We start from the raw sequence: 21,932 nt of genomic DNA, 5'->3' as shown, positions 1-21,932 counted from the left end.
CCTGAAGGAATTGGCGGAAACAATCTCTGCGTCTCGTACATGGACAAAACGTTGAGAGCATTTGAAGGTATATCATCATTCATCATCTCGTAACCAGTATCACTATACACTATTCAAAGTCCACTGGTGGCAGCCCCCTCTTATCCAAAGCGCTCTGTATACTTCTCTGCATAGTGCCAATTGCATCTGCCCAAGTCACAACGCCTTGTCCAGATTTTGGACTTTGATTATCTGCAGATTCCTGCGGGCCCTGGTCTTCATCAAAAAGCCACCTGAGCCAGCGCACCACAGAGACGGCCTTCTCAATATCCTTCTCTTCGGCAACGACCCGTCGAAGGTAGGTACACAGAACCTCGGCATCCTCGGAATATGGACCATCACTAGCAAAGGCAGAATACCAAGCACCGACGGCGTCACGGAGGTCTGGGAGGGTGGATAGACGCTTGGAGGTGAAGACTGGTCGCTCGGGGAGAGGAGGAAGAGGAAGTCGTTTCTCTACCGGGGCAGGGACAGGGGCAGGCTCAGGTGTATTCCGTTGCTGAGATGTTGGTCGGGAATTTGTTGCAGGGGCGACACGGGAGCGTTGGAGCATGCGGTTACGCTTTTGCTCTTCGAGGACCTCTTGGCGAATGTCTTCTGGTAAGGCGGCCAGGAACTCGGCCGAGGCTTCGAGCTGTTCCTCAACGGCTGGAGACTGTTGTCTAGATGGGGGATCTTGAATAGACGAGACAGAGGTAGTCGCTGGCCGTCCGAAACCGAAGCCCGTTTGCTTCAGAGTCTTATTGCTGGCACTTGCCGATTTTGGAGGACGGCCTCGCCGCTTTTTGGGCGGCGAGACTGGCCTTCTCGGCTCAAGTGATCGTGCAGCAGGAATCGGATTAGACAAGGTGGGGGCGGATACAACTGGGGGTTGAGGTGCTGGTGGCTCAGACGACGCAAGCTGGTTATAATACCCCAAGATCTCATTTCGCAGATCATCTGGCAATGCAGCTAAAGTTTCAGGATCCAATTGAGAGTGAGGAGGGAGGTCTGCGGCGGCAAGTTCTGGCGCTCGACGTGGAGGAGGGCATGGCGACCCAGAACGTGAGTCTTGTCGGGGCTTTTGAGCGACCAGTCTTGATCTGATATCACTGGGAAGTTCCGAAATAACCTTGGGATCCGCTTGGGTTGGCATGATAAATTGAGACCCGGACATGTTCAAGGGCTTGTGAGCACTGTTGCTGAGGATTGGATCGACTTGAATTCGAGTGGATTGGTCCTTGTGCGGACTTTCCAGTTCATCAGGATCGGCAGTCACAATGTGTGGCTTGCGAGATGGAGTCTGCATTTGCTTGCCAGATGGGGACGTTTGGAAATTGAGTTGACGTTGGCTACTCTCGAGGATTGCTGCAGGGCCGGCCTTGAGGGGCTCAAGTTTGGTCATTTGAACCCCGAGGCCGCGTAGATCGCCTGGAGAAATGTTGAAACTCCGTAACATCGAGACGGCTTCTTTGCCCAGGGTGTCAGTTGCATTGGTTGCCACGCCTAGGACAACGCTTTTGTTGAATACATCGCATTTTCCATGGCCGAGATGCTTCACTGGCTCGAGTGGCGCATCCATTGAGCGTCGCATGACTTTGAGTGTGAGCTGTTTGCCCTTGACCAAGTTTTCAACAAGTCTCTTGTTCAGCTCTTCGCAAAGAGATCTGACAAAGTCTTCCGCCTGGCCCTGATTGACGAATCGAATACCCCAGTTGACTTCTGCCGACACGGATTTTCTGATGACTTCGTTGCCAACTTCAGACTTATCAATGCCCCGAGCATATTCCCACATCTTGATTCCAGTTTTCGGTCCCAGGCTGCCGATCAGCCTTTCCTTCGTGAGATCTCTCGCATCCTTCACAAGCTTGACTCCAAGCTCCTCAAGCTTGTTGCTGAGACTATAGCCAACACCCGGAAGATCTTGCATTGTAAGATTTCCGATGAAGTCCAGGACAGCCTCCGGCTTCAGCTGAAACTGCCCAGCTGGCTTTGCCTTTCTCAGGGCGACTTTGGCCAGCAAAATGTTGTTGCCAATGCCCACAGAGACTGCACACCCGGTCTTCCCTTTAACAGAATCCCGCAAACTTTGGGCTATCTCTTCTGCTTTGGCTTGTTCGCGATATATAGAACCCTCTGATATGCCCCTCCCATCCGAGCCACCAGCTTCCAAACACAGAGTAGTGATATCAATGAGAGCTTCGTCAATGCTCACACTCTGAACAGTTCCATCTATAGATAGAACAGAGCTGTAAAATTTCCGACTGGCATCTTCGTAGGCTGGAAAGTCATAGGGCAGCACCTGGAGTTCGGGACACGCCTGCATCGCGCCTTTCATCCACATACCATTTTTTATGCCCCGTCCACGAGCCACATAGTTGCAGCTTGCTATCTCAGAACCCGAGCCAGGACCGTGGGCAATAGCAACGGGTTTATCTCGAAGCTCGGGATGTTTGAGGAGCGAGACAGCAGCAAAGAAGGAATCAAAATCGACGTGGAGTATATATCGTCTTGCACCAGCCACGGGTTTTTTCTGAGCCACAAGAGAAATGGCCTTTTCTTTGGTTGCCGCTTGGAGTTGTGCCTTTAGCTCGGCCTTCCATGTTGATAGATGATGAAGTCGCGATTCTCGATAATATTGTTGCAAGAATTCTGGATTGACGACACTTGCTTTCCTCATTCGAGGATCGGATAAAAGTTGCGCGTTATATTCTTCAGAGGTCATATTTGGGTTAACAGCAATGGCCTGTTCTGAGGGCGACGTCTGCAAATTGCTGTGAGATACAAGTAAGTTGCTGGGCTCTTCATGAGGAATATCAGGCGCTGGTGTCTGAATGTTGGAAGGCGTATCTTCCTTGGCTTGATGAGGAGTGGTGGCTCCATCTTGGCCATCCATTGACTCAAGGCTAGGAAAGTCGCCGTAGTCTGACTGAGTGGTCTCAGTCGACTTTGCAGGTCGTGGAGGAGCTGGCTGCGGTGGCTTAGATGGCGTGTTAAATTCCGCGCTCATAGCTTTAAGTTGAGAATTATACCAACTCGTGCTAGATTGCTCCTTGTAGCCCACTTGTGGACTGTTCGTTTGACTGGTGAAGCGGCCATCATTGAATTTCAGCACTTTCTGAGTCTGGCCCTCATCTACGACTCGAAATTCATCCCAAGGAAGCAGCCGCCCGGCTTTCACGCTTTCGGTTACCCACGCGGGCTTCACAATTCGGTATCGTCGGAACTCTTCGCGTTTCTTTGGAGTCAAAGAGCTAGCGATGATGTGGGTCGCAACTGTCTTGCCATCCAGATATTGTAGGAATCCACCACCATGACTGACAATCAGACGGTGGAGGTCCTGGAGAGAGGGTTGTGTGTAGCCGTTGACGTGCATGACGATACCGCGAAATATCGGTGGACGATCACCAGCTGAGGCTCGAATTTCCGCATCTAGATTCTGGAGTTTGATTTTCTTGCGACGCATATAGTCCCCAAATCCGCCAAAGGCAGATGCCTCGTATTCTTCGCCCCCTTCATCGTTAAAGTCATCTATATAGCAGCTGATTAGAACCTGCTTGAAGATAAGATGGACAGGTTCGGTGCTCACGATTCTCAATACGTTTGCGCACTGCGCTAGAAGTAGCATCAAGACGAGAGCCCATGCTGGGCCAAGAGCACCAACATGACCCTCGGTAATGAGGGATCTGATGTACACGGTGCTTTGGCTGATGCGACGCGGGCGAAGGCAAATCACGCGTCGGCGGCAGAAAAGCGTGAAAAGATCAGGTGACTTAGAGCGGTGAACAGGGCGGTCAATCGAAGCAAGTAGGTGAGCGGTGAGACCCTCTCCAATGATATCATTGGCTGATGAAAGCAGTCAGAAAAATTAATTAAAAAAAAAAAAAAGAGCTCCGACGATCTCTGTTGCTGCGGCTTGGGTCGCATCTTTTCTCTTCTTCATCCACGTCTGTTTTCATCCGGTGGTTCATATTTCTCTCTCTCATACCCTCTTTCTTTTCTTGTTTAATTTGCAAATCTTTTTTCCAAACAATCCCTCAGAATGTCTGCCGTCCAGCCTGTCGCAGTCTACGCCCTCCGGGTTCCTGCCGGTGCTATGGTTCCCGCCGTGCCTAATGCCGCCGCTTCGGTTAGTACAACCCTTTACAGTGAGAGATAGAATGCATACTGACTGTGATTCTAGTTCCGTGTGAGCATGGCTGCCATCGACCCTGATGAGACCCCCGAGTTCGAGGATGGCGACTCCAGCAAGCCCGCCCGCGCTACTCTGAAGATTGTTCGCGCTCCTCCCGGTCTCGACATGGGTGATGAGTCCGATGATGAGGACTACAGCGATGCCGAGGATGACGATGAGGAGGACTCCGATGATGAGGAGGTCAACGGTGGTCCTAGTGACAAGGAGAAGGCCCGCAAGCTTAAGCAGCTCGCTGCCCAGAAGGAGCTCCTGGAGGCCATGGAGGAGGATGAAGAATCTGATGATGAGGACGACGACGACTTCGACCTCAAGGCCGCCATCTCCAAGCTCATCAAGGGCAAGGGCCCCGCTATGGACGACGATGAGGACGATGAGTCCGAGGAGGGCCTCGACCTCGACGAGAGCGTTATCTGCACTCTGAACGCCGAGCAGGTAGGCGTGCTTCTACCCTTTTTGTAAACATGACAGAAACTAACAATTACACAGAACTTCCAGCAGACCCTGGACATCACTGTGTGCGAGGGTGAGACCGTCTTCTTCAAGTCCACCGGTAACTACACCATCTATCTCACCGGTAACTACGTCATTGGCCTCGATGAGGCTCACGACCATGATCACGACCACGACGACGAGGATGATGAGGATGAGTACGACCTTTCCCCCGATGAGGATGAGCTCGACTTGGACGAGATCATGGCCATGGATGACGACGAGAGCGATGACCTTGATGGCATGGAAGACCCCCGTATCACTGAAGTCGAGAGCGAGGAGGAGGCCCCCAAGCTGGTTGAGGCCAAGAAGGGCAAGAACAAGCGCGCTGCTGAGGAGGAGAGCCTCGACGACATGATGGCCAAGGGTGCCAAGAAGGCTGAGAAGGCCGAGCCTACCCTCACCAAGGCCCAGCAGAAGAAGCTGAAGAAGAACAACGGCGACGCCGCCGCTGTTGAGGCCAAGAAGGAGGAGGCCAAGAAGGAAGAGCCCAAGAAGGAGGCCAAGGCCGACAAGAAGGTTCAGTTCGCCAAGAACCTCGAGCAGGGCCCTACCCCCTCCGGCGACAAGCCCGCCGGCACTCTCGGTGTCAAGGAGGTCCGTGGTGTTAAGATTGACGACAAGAAGCTCGGCAAGGGTGTCGTTGCCCGCAGCGGTAACACTGTTGCCATGCGCTACATCGGCAAGCTCGAGGACGGCAAGGTCTTTGACTCCAATAAGAAGGGCAAGCCTTTCTCCTTCAAGCTCGGCAAGGGTGAAGTCATCAAGGGCTGGGACATCGGTATTGCCGGTATGGCCCCCGGTGGTGAGCGTCGCATCACCATCCCTGCCAACCTCGCCTACGGCAAGAAGGCCCTTCCCGGCATCCCCGGTAACTCTAAGCTGATCTTCGACGTCAAGCTCCTGGAGATCAAGTAAATGCCTAGCTTAATCATATATCGTTTGCAAGGGTGTTGTTATGGGTCTGTTTGATTGCATGAGTTCTCGTGATATCCGGCTTGTTTCTTTTCTGTTTTGAGCCTCTCCTAATTGAGGACGAGGCTATCACGAGGAATCTGTACCCCCTGCATTTAAAAAGTTGCCCAAATTTGTCATGTAATGCAAGAACCTGTCATTTGCCTGTTGAGATTATATTTCCCTTTGTAGGTTTCTCCAGTAGGCGCGGTCACGTAGCTTGTCATTTCCGTCGAGGCGCCTCTGCCAGCCTTGGAACTGAGCAGTATTGGATCGACACTTTCCGCTTATAAGCCTGGAAGACGGCAGAAATTTTGTGATTGCATCAAGGAAAGCCGTCGTAGGCGACGAATACCGGATGGAGGGAAGGGAAAACCGAACTAGCACTTGACTCAAGACTAGAGTATTCAGTCCTAAAACGTTCGCTATCATTTGAACTCAGTCTATTCGTCCCGATCAGGAAACAGGCCCTATTGTTCCATGGTTCCACTGTTCCTCACATGCCTCGAGATGGCTGGCGTCAATGGCACTTGCCTCTATATGATGATGATTTCCTTTTGCTTTCTGCAATAGTAAAGACCAACCTCACCAACTTCAAGTCCACTTGTTTAACCTGTTCGTGTTAAGCATCCCCACATCCTATCTTTACCCAAGTTACCAAGCTTTGGATGTTCTCATTACACATGACCTCCGCTCCTTGACCCTTCCTGGGGACCTCTTACAATGACAGTATCCTGTGGGAAGAGAGTGCGAAGTCGACGAAGCGTCTTCGGTCTTTGGGTTCCCAACAAAACGAACAAGGCCGCAGGCAAAATCGATCCTTCTCCTGCGGAGTCTACAATATCCGATAGTCTTGCATCTGACCACAACGCCAGCTCTGCAGCCAGTAGAGATCGCCTGAAGATCCGTTTGACGCGGAGTGGATCCAAGATTCTATTGTTGTTTGGGCTGGGTGGCTCCTCGAACAGTAAGTTTGGGTCTTCCGTGGCCTAATACGCTCCGGATGTTGACGATCAGTCGAAGGTCAGAAAACGAGCGTCGAATCTGTATCATGCGAAGACAGTCATAGCATCAAAAGCCGTCACCTTACATCGCTTCCGGTAACAGAACATGGAAATACCCTTTTCCTGGAGGGTTGCTTGCCAGGGAATGCATCGCCCGGGACCACAACCCCAGTCACCGCACAACCAAAGGTCCAGAAGCCCACCGAAGAAAACCCTGGTCCTAAAACAGGAGTTGAAGTTGTCGCACCGTGCGCTTCTGAAGATGTGGAATGTCAACGCAGCAATTCGAGCGAGCCACAGAGTCCATTGAACACGAAGCTGGTCGATCGACTATCCCAAAGGCTTTCTTCCACATTTGGCCAGCCGACGGTTATTCGTCGTACGCACTTACACTCGAGACCCAGTATGCCTTTTATTGGATCCCTTATATTGAACACACTCAACAAGCAGCACGGCGATGGTGCTGATGACAGCTCGGATCCCTCGACATCCCCGAGCAGCAACGGCTCGCCATTGGGATGTTCGACTCCTCCTACCCCAGTGACATCAGCAGAGCCTTCTGCCTCGTCCTGTAAGTTTGAGGGCTCGCCCGATTTTTCCGCTCTCTCGAATCGTGCCGCTGCCGTGACTTCCACTCTGGACAACAAATCTCCGACTATCACACCCTCGATCATAAGCGTAGAGGCCGCCTCCGTGGCCAAGATATATTTAGAGCTCTATTACAACTCCATTTTCCAAAACCAGGACTCACGCTTGCAGCGCCAGCATGAACTTGATCAGCATATCTTCGCGTTTCAGCTTGCACCCGATGAGCAAGCTCAGGCCAGACGCAACTGGGCACTCCAAGAGAATGAATATTTGCGACAGTGCCGAGCTTTGAGAACCAGTAAGAGGTGTTCTCATGATGAAGGGGCCGTGTCGATTGCTGGTTACGAGGTCATCAAAGTCCTTGGTAAAGGCAGCTTTGGCGTGGTTCGCTTGGTTCGCGAGAGAAAGAGAGACAGGGAATTAGTCGCAGAAGAGGTCTTCTCACTAGAAAGGAGCCTATCCGTCTCAAAAGCTAGGTCTCACAGAATGCTCAGGTCTGCGGTGGAAGGAGCCAAACACAGTAAACGACGATTCATGACCGGAGAAAAAAAAGAAGTGTACGCGATGAAGGTGATTAGAAAGTCCGACATGATTCGCAATTGTCAGGAAGGTCATATTCGAGCGGAGAGAGACTTCCTCGTTGCAGCCGGAATGTCACGCTGGGTTGTTCCCTTGATCGCAAGTTTTCAGGATGGCACTAATTTATACCTTGTTATGGACTATATGCTTGGTGGAGACTTCCTCGGGTTACTCCTTCGCAAGGATATACTTCGGGAAGATTGGACCAAGTTTTACATTGCCGAGATGATTCTGTGCATCGAAGAAGCCCATCGACTTCGGTGGATTCATCGTGATATCAAGCCCGACAACTTCCTCATCTCTGCTTCTGGTCACTTGAAAATCTCCGACTTTGGTCTGGCCTTCAACGGCCATTGGGCTCATGACCAAACTTACTACCACAACCAACGATACTATTTGGTCGAGAAACTCGGCATCAATGTCACCGGCGATACCGAAGACCAAGCACATGCCGCAGAGATGAGAGAGTTTTCCGACATAGGCTCTCACGGGATAAACGAGCAGTCTAGCTTTCAAGTCCCCTCAACGAATCTTCTGGACTGGCGCAACAGCAAATGGAGACGCAGATTTGCAAAGAGTGTGGTTGGAAGTAGCCAGTACATGGCGCCCGAGGTCATTCGAGGCGAGATGTACGATGGGCGATGTGACTGGTGGAGTTTGGGCATCATTATATTCGAGGTGAGTCACATCTAATCTTAGAGTATACACTTCTTACTCGTTTTGTGCAGTGCTTGTACGGCTTTACGCCGTTCGCTTGCGAGAATCGCCATGACACCAAGATGAAGATTCTGGTAAGTTGACCGAGAACCCGAATGTAAGGGTAAAAACTAAGAATCGTTCCAGCAACACAACAGAACCCTGCAGTTCCCAAGAGAGAAGCCAACGGACAAAGTGGTGTCTCAAGACGCCATCGATCTCATGGCACGAATTCTACAGGAGCGCGAGTTCCGACTCTGCTCTCAGAGATACCATGCCAATAATGTTTTGACTGGCCGGTCTGTCTCCGCTCAATTTCTCTACTCGATGGATTCCCGGCACATGAACATTCCCAGTTACTATGTCTATCCCAATGATGCCGCCGACATCAAAGCCCATCCTTTCTTTAGAGGCACGCGGTGGAACGAACTTCATCTGACCCAGCCACCGTTGGTTCCCCGTGTCAAAGACTGGGAGGATAGCCGGTATTTCGATGATTGGAATGGCTCTGGCAACATCGATGAAGCATCCGATGACAGTGACGCACCAGAAGCTGATGAGGGCCTCAAAGCAAATTCCGATGGTACAACTGCAATGTCTCAGGGTCGCCAATCTCAACATCTGCCAGACCCTCTGGCTTCTGAGGAGCGCCCAGTCCCGGATGGAGGTCCTGTGGAAGTAGAACAGCCCGACCAACGACATCCAGAGATTGCATCGAGGAAGGAGAAAAAACGACCTCGTGACAAAATCCTTCGGGATAAAAGAGTTGGCCGAGCTGCACTTGAGATCCGCAAGCGAGGTGCATTCCTCGGATATACCTACCGACGACCGAAAGGTCCGGCCATGGCCCTCAGCACTGACCGTGGACGACAGCTATTTGCGAGAGGTCAATTGGGAGACATATATTTTCCGTGAGGTGGCTGCGAGAAAATGAGCTTTGCGTCCCCAGGTGCGACCTCACGGCAGTCCTTCACCGGTCTTCATCACCACCTTGCTTATCCATATACACCCTTTGTTTCGCACGACTCCCCTGTACAAACCTGTTTTGCTTCTACCTGAACCTTCTGTACCCTATTCCTACAAATCCACTTATTACCATGAACTAACATGAACTAATTCAATGACTCTCTGTCATATTCATCATTATGTACATAAAAAGAATCCGCATGAGATGCTCAACATGCCACGGCACCAGGACGAAGCTGGTCATCAAATAAAAAAATTAGAAACTTGAGTCGCAAAGAAAATTTCCAGTGTGAACGCCCCAGGAGTATTTCATTTTGAGAAATCATTGCGATGACGCTTGTAGAGAAAGTCGTGGGAAAGAAGACCCAACGGGGGAAATATAGTCGGATCAGGGGTATCAAATGTAAGGTAAAGCGGATCTTTAAATCCATATGCCACACCAGCTTAGAGTACAGGCGCACTCATCGAGAAAGCCGAGTCCGTCACACGATCTTCGGGTTTCATCGTACCATTAAGCAAGGGACAAAGCTTCTTGTTCGTCTTGATGTGACCAACTTGGCCACAGTTGGCGCACTTGCGCTGAGTACCAGCAGGTTTTCCATCGGCAGGAGAATCGCCAGGGCGAGTAATGCCCTTCTGCTTCTCGCGAGCGAATCGGCGCTCTTTGTTGCGATTCAGACGGCTGAGCTCGGCTTCAATCAGCTTACGGTTGCGAGCGTCCACTTCGGGATCACCAGTTGGTTGGAGAGACTCCAGCTTGGTGGTGAGGGCTTCGGTGCGGTGGCGGTGCTGCATGTAATGTCTGATGACGCGGGGGTCCCAGACGAGTTGTTCTTTCTGCAGAATTTCACCGTTTGGAGCCTTGAACTGGCGGGTAATGCGCAGGGCCTTGCCTTTTTGGCTGGCGAAACTCATGCGACTGTACTGACTGGTTGTCTCGTCGTCGCCGCGTCTGTTGGGTGCCGGGGTGGGTGCTTCAGATCGTGGGGTGGGCTTGTTGAATTCTTCTTCCTCGCCCTGGTCGATGTCGCTCTCCTGGTCGGAGTGCTCGACAGTGGATGACAGACTAGCCTTCTGCGCATCCCAGATCCGGCGGATAGATGTCTCGTATGATTTTTGTTGGCGGGCAACGTTGTAGCTGTGGCCGCCGAGTTCCTTGAGACGCTGTGCATCCAACTTGTCTTCCACACTCTCACCGAGGGCCTTAAATCCACCCTTCATGGATGTCTTGATGAAATTGAAACCCTCGCCACGGCCGGTAGGATCACCTTCACCGTGAAGCTTCAGCATGGCCTTGCCCTGCGATGCTAGCAAGAAGTTTCGGGTAGCCTTCCAAGGAGCCATCTGCTGTTCAAAGCTCTCGCTTTCCTCATCCTCTTCATTATCTCCACCTGTCTCGGCATCATTTCCAAACCCAGTGTCGTGGAGATGTTGCTGACCAACTTGCATCGATTCTAACAAGCAGACGTCTTCAGGTTGAACCCAAGAGCGAATAGTGTCTTGGTCGGGGAGGACAGGGTCCAAGGGTTTCCAATATTTGGTATCCTTGTCGTGTTGGAGGAAATCCTTGACTTTCTGTCGGTTCTGCATATCAGTGGTACCGGGGATGTGGGCAGTAACGTCACTGATAGCGAGCCTTTCATCGGCACTCTTCTTGAGCAATCGGTAAACAAGCATCTTCATCCGATTCTTCGCGACGGTGGTGACCTTGCGCGAGTGGGGACCGGGGATGTCGACGGATGGGAACTGCTGTCCCGCAACAAAGAAGTTTTCAATGTTGCGCACGAAGTAATTGCTACCCCCAGCCCCGGTGCTATTGCGAATGACAAGGAAATCGTTTCCTTTGGCTTGGTGGGAGAACAAGGGTGCTCTGTACATAGAGTTGGAGATTGCAGGGGTGATCTCGCCGGGGTCCACATGACCGAAGATGGAGAATGGACTCTTATCCTGGGGAAGCAAGACAGCTGTTTCTCCAATTTCTGCCTTCGGGCGGGTTGGATCATCGGGGTTCTTTCGTCGGTAGTAATTGATGAAACGGTTGCACATGCCAAAGTTGGAGAGAACGAAAGGCGCTTCTTCGGAATATTCAACGAGCAACACATTCGAGTTGTCGGCCAGAGACAATGATTTTGTGTTCTCGTATAGGGCCTTGGCATCTTTGCCCTTTTGATGCTTGCGCTTGATATGGGCAGGATTTTTGAACCAAGACGTTTGTCCGACACGGAAGGCCAAGGCCGGACGATGAAAAGATCTAGCCTCGGTCTTTCCTAGTTCTGTCTTGTAGTATGGCCACTGCAAGCGTAAAGCTGGCAAAGCGTGCTCGAGGGTGACATTGCCAAGAGTCGATCGAATCTTATTTTGATGGTTCTGCTTTAGCATGTCGTATGCTGTATCATTTGAGATGTTGTATCGCTGGGTGAGTCGGCGAGTAACGTTGACGTCCATATCTTCTCTGGAACGAAGAAGATTCTGTCTTGGTTTGTGAACAGCCGCGTCGGGTCTGAGCTCCTCGACAAGAAGATGGGGGTCATTCATATCAATTGTAACCTTCTTGGCTATCTGCGTGATCACTTGTTCAGGGTCATCCAGTAGCGGTATATCAAGATGGGCCAGACTGATGACGTCCATAGGAGATGGGCCAGTCTTGCGCTTCTTGGATGGGTGATCTTCATCATACATCCAATCTTGGTCGTCCTCAAATATTGCGGACTCGGCCGGTGCAGATGGCTTCTGCTCTTTCTCGGTGGAAGGGTCCTCGTCTTTGATATCCCAGTCTGCGCAAATAGTACGAAGGTCTTGCATGGTAAAGCCACCTGGAAGCACATCTTCAGTGTCTGCACCGCCCAATTCGAAATCTTCCTTGGCATCTTGTTCCTCCTCTTCTTCCTGGGTAGCCTCGGTGATCAAGACGACACCAAAAGATTCATGGTCCAGTCCACGCTTGTTCGGCTGGCCAGTCCTGAACACGCGCTCCTGGTCAGGAGCCAATTCGATATTGACCTTGGTAGGTAGAACCGGTTTAGGAACTTTGAGGGGCTGCTTTCCCAGGAAATAAGCCCTTTTCTGTGGGATGAGCTCCAACCAACGCGGTAGCGTATCACGGTCGAAGCTGGGAAACAAAGAATGAAGAAGCTCCTCATGGTTTTCGGGTGGCGCGGGTACAGTGTCGGGTCCGGCAATTGATGACATGGCGAACAGCTGCTGCTGGAGTTTCCAAGCACGGAGGGTCGCCGGATCCATCTCCTCGGACTTGACACTGGCGTCATCCAAGAACTCGCTGTCGTCAAGAGCCATCGGTTCTTGCTGATGTTCCGGAGCAGGAGGAATAGGGGGTAGCTCGACAGGTTGATCTGTTAACGAAGGTTCCTCATCCTCGAAAAGACCATGCATCTCATCAGCCTGACCAGCAGGAGAGGCAGCGCCTTCACCGAAAAGATCATCAAGGTTGTCTTCCTGAGCCTGTACTCCCTCGCCTTGATCACCAAAGATGTCGGCGTCTCCGAAGTCTCCTCCCCCATCCCCGAAAAGTCCAGCATCGTCATCATCTTGAAGGTTGGCAAAAGGATCTTCGTTGTCGTCGGTAGGCGGAAGACGCGTCGAGTCGGGGACAGCTTCTTCCTCCGGGAGTTCATCGTCGTCAAAATCTTCGTAGTCGATTGCATCATCTGCTTTCTCTCCCACTTCCAAGTCACGCGACAAGAAATCGAACTGCGGGCCACCATCTTCGTAGTTGTTCAGCTGTCGCATCACATTTTCGAATGCGTCATCCGGCGGGGCCTCGGAGGCCGAGTTCTGGGTAGCGTGGGGCATTTCGAAGGTGTATACGGTGAATGAACTGAAGGAGAGTAAAAGTGAGACCAAGGGCTATATCGAGGGTCGGTCTGAACAGGCCAGACGGAAGCGGGCGCAGGCCAGGCAGGCAAAATAACGTGGTTAGGACGCGCTCATTTGGGACGTTGTGCTGTCCACCGATTTTGAAAAAAGAGCCGCCCAGCCGAGATCGAGAAAGAGAGCGTGTGTAGGGCGACAAGTGATTGAGGGTCGTTGGATGGAGGAGCGTGGCGCGAGATGGCGGAAAAGGCATCGACTACGCTAGCCCGATTAGGCAATCAGCTTAATGCTGTGAAGACAACGAAGTATACTCCAGCCAGTTACGAAACAAGTTTAAGTAGAGGTATTCATGAAAATGTAGATCGCTCAGAGGCAGAGAGAAGAATAAAGAAATTATTGTACATTAAAATCGCCGTAGTAAATGCACAGCGCTTTGCTGTGGCCTTCCATGCAGTAGTGCATCACCATTGCCTTTTTACCATCAGGGACATACTTTGCCAGCTGTTTCACATCCGATGTTCTAGGAAGAAAAAGAGCTATATGCGGGGTGAGAACTGAATACTCCTTGTAAAGTGTTTCTAGTGAGTATGGCTCCATGGTGCGGAGATTGAACACTTCATCAGATCTGTATCCCGGACCTGATATACATGGGTCAGCGACATCTTCACATCATGAAATGAACGAAACTTACCACCCCAAGGAGGACTAGCAAATATTACACTGTAAGGTGCCAAATCTTTGAGCTGATTTTTAAGAATCTCGAAGCAATCACCTTCAAACCAAGTGATCTGCTTGTCAACGCCATAGATCTTAGCATTGTGCTTGGCGCATTGAAGGACAGCCGGGTTCTTCTCAATCGCATAGACTCTTTTCCATTTGCCTGTCAGTGCGAAAGCAATACTGTTCCCTCCTGCTCCTGCAAAGGCATCAATCAAAATGCTGCGCCCGGCCGGCGCCGCCTCTGCCATGTGTTCTGCTATTTTGCTGTTCAACGTGTAAGCTAAATGAATCAGGAAAAGAAACGAAAAAGTGACTAACTTGGCGACTGGTTCTGCAGTGACACCAAACCAGGCATCGTCTGTCAGCCATACTCCCTCATCGTACTTGGTGAAGATGCGGTGACGCTGGTTCCAATAACTAGAGAACAAGTCAGTTCTGGCCGGCGAGATCTTAGGAGGCTCTTACTTCTGAATATCCCACGGAACTTCTTGAAGATTTTCGTAATGATGCACCTCTGGAGGTGCTTCCTCCGAGTCCGCCATAATGTCGAATATGCAGGTGTGATGTAAATCGCAAGTCTTCGATAAGTGATAAATGCGATATTGTTTGTTGTGTTTGCACCCGTGTGGCCAGCTCGCATGCTCGGAGCTTGAAGTCAACAACATCCCACCTTACTACACCTGTCGCCAGAACCTGATCGGTCGTCACAATGTTCGGCGCACTTAACCGATTCATGAGCCGCTTGGACGGTGAACCCATCCAGCAGCCTCGGAGCGGACCGAACGATAACGCCTTTGGATTCCAAGTCCTTCGCAACAAAGACGCCGAGATACCCTTGGAGCCGTGGTTTGATTTTATTGTTGGAATTAATGGCCATACAATTGTAAGCTTACGGGCCCAGGCATTGAATAACCTCAACAGCATTACTGATACACTGTGCAGGAAGATCCGGACCCGAACCTCTTTGCGACGGAAGTCCACAATTGCGCCGGTTCGAGCGTAACACTGGAAGTCTGGAGCGCGAAGGTAAAGGGTGTTCCTGGAGACCTAAGACGAGAAAACCCTCTAAAGCATGAATATCTGTAGGGCCAACGAACACATACCGTCAGCGTCCCCATATCCGCAACCAACCCATCCCTCGGCGTCGCACTACAGCTTGCCCCCCTTTCATCCACACAGCACATTTGGCATGTCCTCGGCATTCCTTCGCCCCTAAGCCCGGCCTACCGCGCGGGCCTGCTCCCGCATTCAGATTATATTATTGGAACACCAAGTGGGACATTACGAGGGGAATCGGCCCTCGGAGAGTTGGTGGAAGACCACCTCAACCGCACTTTAGTCTTGTGGGTATACAACAGCGAGTTTGACGTTGTGCGTGAAGTCGAACTCGTGCCTACTCGAGGCTGGGGTGGTGAGGGTGCTGTTGGTGCGGAACTAGGCTACGGCGCTTTGCACCGACTTCCCGTGGGTCTAGGTGAAGAGGTGGAAGGACCTGGCGAGGTCGTCTTTGAAACGCGTGAGGATAGCTCTGCCGCAACATTCCCAGGTGCCAGTGGTGTCAGTGCGCCTGGAGACTTCTTGGTACCTGCAAACATGGTCGCTCCTCCACCGCTCGCCTCACAAACCAGAGTGACTTCTCCCGGGGACAGCCGCTCACCGGCAAGCCGTCGTTCAGCAAAGGCGCGGGCCGGTGTGTCACCCAACAGGGCATTCGATGATTACTTTGCCGAGGGAGAGATGAAGAGTAAGGAGCACGATTATGCGCCGTCACGGAAAGGAACACCTCTCCCTCCGCCGCCCAAGACTGGGGTCTCGCCAGCTGATTTGGGGACCGCAGTCCCTGTCACAGAAGCAGATGAAGGTGCACCAGGGCCAACACAAGAAGAATAATACGCATGACTTTTCTAGCCAAATTTCATGTAGAGAATGACAAGTTGCAAACAATATATCAACTGGAATCTCTTTTAATGTATCGACTGCTTTGGCTATGGGTCTATTTAAAAAAGCCGTGTATATCTGTTCATTGGTTGCCTCCGACTTGCTGGGCATACCGACTGTACATCATATCATAGATCTGCAGATCCTGCTTGGCATCAGAAACCGTCGATTTGATGGGCTTGCCATTGACCAAGGCTTCATATAGCTCTTGGAGCTCAGCCGTGTATGCATCCTCATACGAAGATAGCACACGGCGGTGCTGAGCCTCTCCTCGCTCATTTACTTCATCGACCTCTACATAGATCGGAAGTCCCTTGACATAAGGACTATCATACTGTGCAAGGAGTCAGCAAGATGTCAACATTGAAGAATATTGGGGTTGCATACCTTGATCGTAACCCTCTTCTTAGCACCATAAACAGCCATATGCGCATCGAACATCGGAACCTCATCAATACCGCTCTCATAAGTTGTCGAGAATGTAGAGCCATCCGCGTTACGGAAAGTCATCATGGCAGTATAGAAAGGGTCGTTGACGGACACGGCTGCCACGTCTTGAGGAAATCCAAGGACTTCGCGCATGAGCGAGATATCGTGAGATCCCAAACTACCCAAGAAACGACAGTATTTCTTTTTCTCCTCGGTGATAATCTCATTAGGAAAAGCATCGGCAAAAAGGGCGTTGAGACGAGCGTCTCGTTCCTCCGAAGCTTCACGCGGGTAGTCGGAGTTTTTGACTTGGAATGTACCACTCTGGTTAACGAAGTTGGTGTTCGGACCGCTGAAGTCGCGGACGCGAGCATAGAGGATTTTGGGAATCGTCGCGATCTCTCTCTTGAAAGCTTCCAAGAAACTTGGTGCAAAGCGACGCATATACCCAACGAAGACGCGGGCACCGTTAGGAGCGTTCTTCTCGGCATCAATCACTGAGTCCAGAGATGGCAGAGACAGCGTCACTGGCTTTTCAATGAAGACGTGCTTTCCGGCTTTCAGACTGGCACAAGCTAGTGGAGCATGGCTCTCATCGGAGGTAAGGATGAAGACCACTTCGACATTGGGGTTGTCGATGACTTCCTGGGGCGTCGTGGTCTTGTGCGGGATGTGAAACTTGGTAGCACAGTGGTCCACTGTTTTTGCGGACAAGTCACAAATAGATTCAATTTTGAAAAGATGCGTAAGAAGTAGCAGGCACGGTCCATGACACACTTGAAAGACTTCCTATATCATCTTGTTAGCCTGCTCGAATAGCTCGAGAGGTGAAGTGGCATACCCCCGCACCGATGATTCCCAATTTCAATGATCGAGACATCGTCTGAGACTCTCTGCGAGGCCGACACTTTTTTGATACTTTGAAAAGCTCGTGGACTGATCAAAAAGATGGTAGTCAAGCTTTATCCTGTGTGCGCGTTGAAGTAAACTTGGTTTGGACTCGGTTTCGTCATGCTATTTGAGGTCGCCCATGTGGGGCACGTGCTCGTACCAGGCCACGAGCTATTTAGCTATGAAAACGAAGAAACTCGACTTAAAATCAAATTGTCTAAAATCGGGGCATCCAGAAAGACATCTTTGAATCTGACTGGTAGTGGCGTGGGCACTGTATGTTGGTGGGAACGAATCCAGACATTTTTCTACGGGGCATTACACATTCCATGAAGATTTTGGTCAAACAAAGGGGACGTCCGGATTATACTTCGGATCTACGAGTTCTAAACGTACATATGCAACAAATGAACACCCCTAACCATGGGTAACAACAGACAATATCAAACCAAAGCTGTCTAGTGACCCTTGCTGACCAGCTGCTCAAGCTTCTTGCGAGCCTCACCGATCTTATCCTCCATCATCTGGCGACCCATACCGCTGTGAGCGATACCGGTGTACCAGATGTGCTCCGCCCGCTCCCGAATAGCAAGGTGCTGGTTCGCAACAGCGGGGAACCGCTTCTCATACTCCCAGGTCAGATCGGAGACATTCCGCATAGTCACGGGCAGGAGAGTCCAGGCAGCGACAGTACCGAAAGCGAGGGGGGACAGGGTGCGGAGGAAGACGCCGCGGTTGCGAGACACAATGGAGCCGGCCATGGCGGCAACGACGACGTAGATACCGCCGGGGGTGAGGCGCTCACCAGATTCGGGGGAAGGAGCGAGCGACGCAATGGTGTTGGTGAAGGCATTTTCGATGTGCAGGGCCCGTGACAAGAAGTCGTTGAAGCCGTTCTCCGCGGCAAGGGAGTTCGAGTAGAGGAAGAGACGGGCTTGCCGGATCTGAGCGGTCAAGATGTCTGTCGGAGTCGGCGATGAGGGCTTTGTTTGCAAGGGCGCCAGGGAAAGAGTCTGAGTCTGGGGAGTCGGGGTCTCGGGCTCAGGCACGGCCGCGGGCGTGGGCTTGGAGAGTTCGGGGATGTCAGATGGGATGTCGTCGTAAATGGGTTTCCTCTGTTTTGGGCAAGCAGTCGTGTGTCAGACCGGGTTTCTCATCGCGTCGCAGTAGTATCAGAATGGATTTGGAGTATCTAACCTGGCTCGGCTCCTCAGCAAAGGCCGTCTGCTTAGGGTACAGAGCCATGCTTCCAGCGAGGAGAGTGGCTGCGATCGGAGCCACAGCCCGCTAGGGACGAGTCAGTACACGATTGATGGGTCAATTGCATCGGAAACTTGCGCAACCGGAGATGAGGAAAAATACCTGGTTCAACATCGGCCGGAACGACATCCTGGGGTTGTGGGGTGGAGGAAGCAGGTGGGAGGTGATTGAGGATGAAGCAAAGTCGGGTTCAGGCCAAGACGGGAATTATTCGGCTCGGCGGAAATCCAAGAAATCTCCGTCATCGCCCGTCTCCTTCTCTCCACGTTTCTTGCCCCAGGTTTCCTTTTGCTTGTTGGCTTTTGGGAGGGTTTCTGATTTCTTTGCTTATACCCTTCTTACAATGCTACGCCCTCTCGGGCGCCGGCCGTGGACATGCCGCAAATGTCTGCATCTGCAGTCACGAAATTTCGAGAGCGCCGCATACCCTGCTCCCCGAGCTCACGTCGACTATGTCCCCGCTGACAATACCGCACCGAAGAAGAACGCCGACGATGATACCCTGCGACGTGTTTTCGACTCCCAGCCATTCTGGAAAGAGTTCTCACATCCGCGCAGCTCTAAGGTTCCAAAGCGGGCCGGATTGGTTCAGAATCAATACTTGACGAATCCAGATGGCTTCAGGGCGTTTGCCAACGTGTCACTACAGAAATGTCAGACGATTGTGGCGAAGGTCTTAGCGGCTTCGACTCTAGAGGAATACCGGGGATTGGCAAGGAACTTGGACAGGCTCAGTGATCTTCTGTGTCGTGTGATTGACCTTTCGGATTTCATTCGGACGATTCATCCCGATCCAAAGATTCAGGAAGCTGCGACGCAGGCGTACGCACTCATGTTCGAGTATATGAACGTACTAAATACAACTACAGGCCTTCACGAGCAACTCGGCAAGGCCATGGCCAACCCTGAGATCACATCATCCTGGACCGAGGCGGAGACGATCGTGGCGGAGATTCTCAGGAAGGACTTTACAAACTCTGCGATCCATATGCCGACAGATGAGAGACAACGCTTCGTGAACCTTTCGAACGACATCAGCCAAGTTGGCTCCAGCTTCTTCAACGGTGCCGAGCCGGCTAAGTCCCAGTTGGTATTCAACGCGAACAGCCTCCAGGGATTGGAGCCAATGGTGGTTCAGAAAATAAAGAGATGGAATAACAAAGCACCGGTGCCCACCATGGGTATTGTTCCCCGCCTGGTGCTTCGGTCTGTGCGGGAAGAGTCGGTCCGGAAAGAAGTGTATCTTGCTAGTCGAACATCGAGCCCGCGCCAGATCCACCGTCTCGAGAAGCTTTTGATGAAACGATCTGAATTGGCAAAGCTGTCTGGATTCAACAGCTTTGCCCAAATGACACTGAGCGACAAGATGGCCAAGACACCGGAGTCGGTGTCGAATTTCCTGACCTCGCTCATTTCAAGCAACCGAGGACCTGTCAGTGAAGAGCTCGCCCAGTTGCAACAAATGAAGGGCAGCTCGGCGCTTCAGCCCTGGGATCATGCCTATTATGTTCATAAGCGCGTGCTGGAGTATTCCCAGTCCCGTCGTTCTCGTGAATTGAGCGCTGTCCCCGAGTTCTTCTCCCTGGGAACGGTTATGCAAGGACTTTCTCGGCTGTTCGATCGTCTGTACGGTGTGCGTCTTGTGCCCCAAGAAGCGACTCCTGGTGAGACTTGGCACCCCGACGTGCGTCGCCTTGATGTGGTGGATGAAAATGAGCAGCATATCGCCGTGGTCTACTGTGACCTATTCTCGCGACCAGAAAAGCACCCTAACCCGGCCCATTTCACTCTGCGCTGCTCGCGTGAAATCTTGGCCGATGAGATCGCAGAGTGTGCCTCGATGGACCAGTCGGCGCACCCGAACGATGGCATGGCGACCGCGGTGGATCCGCGCACGAAGACACTGCGTCAGTTGCCCACGATCGCCCTGGTTTGTGATTTCCAGGAACCATTATCGAACGGCTCGGGTCGCCCAACCCTATTGAGTGAACAGAGCGTGCGTACCTTGTTCCACGAGATGGGTCACGCCGTCCACTCTATTCTAGGCCAGACTCCTCTCCAGTCCATCTCTGGAACGCGTTGCGCGACGGACTTCGCCGAGCTTCCCTCTGTGCTCATGGAGAGCTTTGCCACTGCACCTGAGGTGCTCTCCCTCTATGCCCGACACTGGCAAACCGGAGAACCCCTCTCCGAAAGCATGATGCGCAGCATGGAGATGGATCGGCACGCACACGGCTCCATCTACGGCGCCGTTGAGAACGAAGCCCAGATTCTCATGGCTCTCGTCGATCAGGCCTACCACGCCATCCCCTGTGACGATGCGATCAAGGGCGTGGACACTACCGAGATCTACCACAAGGTCTTCTCCCAATACTCCAGCTTGCCCGATCCGGACAATGTCCGCCCGCGGACCTCATGGCAGGGCTTCTTTGGGCATTTGTACGGCTATGGGGCTACATACTACAGCTACATCTTCGATCGCGCGATCGCCAACAAGCTCTGGCAAGACGTGTTCGATTCAGGCAAGTCAGCCGTGGACCGAGCCGCCGGCGAACGCTACAAGAACGAAGTCCTCCGCTGGGGGGTGGACGCAACGGCTGGCAATGCGTCGCAGGCGTTTTGGGAGATAAGAATCCCTCGAACGCCAATGGTCGATTGGTGGAAGGCGGCGACGAAGCCATGCGTGAGGTCGGTCGTTGGGGTTTAGGACGCGACGGCATCTCCGGATAAAATAAGGAGAAGCTTCTTTGTACCCTCTTGTAATATTAGATGATATCCAACATTAACTATAAATTGAATCTGGGGTTTAGACCCTGGACAGCTACATCCGGTGTCGTTAGTCTTGAAAAACAGCCCGTATCTTGGCAACAGCAAGACCTGCAACGCTCGCCAATGTGCATTTGAGGGCTTGTCTCAGACTAGTCTGTAAAGCCACGCCTTAACGATTGGCGCAAGGCGACGCGGAATGTCTCACTCTCTTTGCTCGCGTCTGAGCGCGATAAGACTGCACCTTTTCCATCAACATAGTAACTACTTCGTACTTCATACCTAGTTTAAATTACGAAATCCTAACCATTCATAGAATAATGAAAGAACTAGAAGAGCTGAAAGCTAGACACGAGACAAAACCGGGCTCGCTTGGTAAGACATCTGCCCTAATCGTTCGCGCGCCACCATCCACTGGCTGCATGGTGGCTGCTGTAGTACTCCCCGATGTAAATGGCCAAGCGGAGACTTGCGCGGGGCACCTGATACAGGTTCCAAGGTTCCTAGGCTACCTGCACCTATTGGCTTGGAGCAAGGCATCTGGTCCTAAAAAGAAGGGTTCGCGTTTCGCAGGTTATATAGTGTTCCTGCTTCTTCTGCAAGGCTCG

General features: G+C 51.9%; 9 protein-coding genes across 9 annotated transcripts; 4 read left to right on the top strand and 5 right to left on the bottom strand.

Annotated features, from left to right (window-relative positions):
* Window positions 1-109: 109 nt before the first annotated feature.
* N7443_009021 (putative DNA damage repair protein Mus42) lies at window positions 110-3,662 on the bottom strand (the record flags this gene model as incomplete). Its single annotated transcript, XM_056889077.1, has 2 exons — window positions 110-3,549; window positions 3,608-3,662. The coding sequence occupies 2 exons, from the start codon at window positions 3,660-3,662 to the stop codon at window positions 110-112; spliced, it is 3,495 nt and encodes a 1,164-aa protein (XP_056738379.1).
* Window positions 3,663-4,053: 391 nt separating this feature from the next.
* N7443_009020 (uncharacterized protein) lies at window positions 4,054-5,620 on the top strand (the record flags this gene model as incomplete). Its single annotated transcript, XM_056889076.1, has 3 exons — window positions 4,054-4,147; window positions 4,202-4,645; window positions 4,700-5,620. The coding sequence occupies exons 1-3, from the start codon at window positions 4,061-4,063 to the stop codon at window positions 5,618-5,620; spliced, it is 1,452 nt and encodes a 483-aa protein (XP_056738378.1). The 5' UTR covers window positions 4,054-4,060.
* Window positions 5,621-6,379: 759 nt separating this feature from the next.
* On the top strand, window positions 6,380-9,438 carry N7443_009019 (serine/threonine-protein kinase; the record flags this gene model as incomplete). Its single annotated transcript, XM_056889075.1, has 4 exons — window positions 6,380-6,640; window positions 6,685-8,505; window positions 8,556-8,618; window positions 8,671-9,438. 4 exons carry the CDS (start codon window positions 6,380-6,382, stop codon window positions 9,436-9,438), a joined length of 2,913 nt encoding a protein of 970 aa, XP_056738377.1.
* Window positions 9,439-9,933: 495 nt separating this feature from the next.
* On the bottom strand, window positions 9,934-13,299 carry N7443_009018 (DUF3591 domain-containing protein; the record flags this gene model as incomplete). The annotated part of the gene is made up of 1 exon (XM_056889074.1): window positions 9,934-13,299. One exon carries the CDS (start codon window positions 13,297-13,299, stop codon window positions 9,934-9,936), a length of 3,366 nt encoding a protein of 1,121 aa, XP_056738376.1.
* Window positions 13,300-13,713: 414 nt separating this feature from the next.
* On the bottom strand, window positions 13,714-14,582 carry N7443_009017 (RNA methyltransferase; the record flags this gene model as incomplete). The annotated part of the gene is made up of 4 exons (XM_056889073.1): window positions 13,714-13,958; window positions 14,012-14,304; window positions 14,359-14,457; window positions 14,506-14,582. 4 exons carry the CDS (start codon window positions 14,580-14,582, stop codon window positions 13,714-13,716), a joined length of 714 nt encoding a protein of 237 aa, XP_056738375.1.
* A 167-nt stretch (window positions 14,583-14,749) lies between these two features.
* Window positions 14,750-15,930, top strand: N7443_009016 (uncharacterized protein; the record flags this gene model as incomplete). The annotated part of the gene is made up of 3 exons (XM_056889072.1): window positions 14,750-14,923; window positions 14,983-15,066; window positions 15,127-15,930. 3 exons carry the CDS (start codon window positions 14,750-14,752, stop codon window positions 15,928-15,930), a joined length of 1,062 nt encoding a protein of 353 aa, XP_056738374.1.
* Window positions 15,931-16,060: 130 nt separating this feature from the next.
* N7443_009015 (Gfo/Idh/MocA family oxidoreductase) lies at window positions 16,061-17,287 on the bottom strand (the record flags this gene model as incomplete). The annotated part of the gene is made up of 3 exons (XM_056889071.1): window positions 16,061-16,312; window positions 16,366-17,196; window positions 17,249-17,287. 3 exons carry the CDS (start codon window positions 17,285-17,287, stop codon window positions 16,061-16,063), a joined length of 1,122 nt encoding a protein of 373 aa, XP_056738373.1.
* A 469-nt stretch (window positions 17,288-17,756) lies between these two features.
* Window positions 17,757-18,687, bottom strand: N7443_009014 (MICOS complex subunit MIC26/MIC27; the record flags this gene model as incomplete). Its single annotated transcript, XM_056889070.1, has 3 exons — window positions 17,757-18,413; window positions 18,496-18,585; window positions 18,661-18,687. The coding sequence occupies 3 exons, from the start codon at window positions 18,685-18,687 to the stop codon at window positions 17,757-17,759; spliced, it is 774 nt and encodes a 257-aa protein (XP_056738372.1).
* A 214-nt stretch (window positions 18,688-18,901) lies between these two features.
* On the top strand, window positions 18,902-21,265 carry N7443_009013 (mitochondrial intermediate peptidase; the record flags this gene model as incomplete). Its single annotated transcript, XM_056889069.1, has 1 exon — window positions 18,902-21,265. One exon carries the CDS (start codon window positions 18,902-18,904, stop codon window positions 21,263-21,265), a length of 2,364 nt encoding a protein of 787 aa, XP_056738371.1.
* Between the last annotated feature and the right edge of the window lie 667 nt (window positions 21,266-21,932).

This window comes from Penicillium atrosanguineum (genome assembly GCF_028827265.1).
Source record: "Penicillium atrosanguineum strain IBT 20685 chromosome Unknown utg000007l_segment0_segment0, whole genome shotgun sequence".
Taxonomy (NCBI): Eukaryota; Fungi; Ascomycota; class Eurotiomycetes; order Eurotiales; family Aspergillaceae; genus Penicillium; species Penicillium atrosanguineum.
This window is presented reverse-complemented; position numbering and strand designations above follow the sequence as displayed.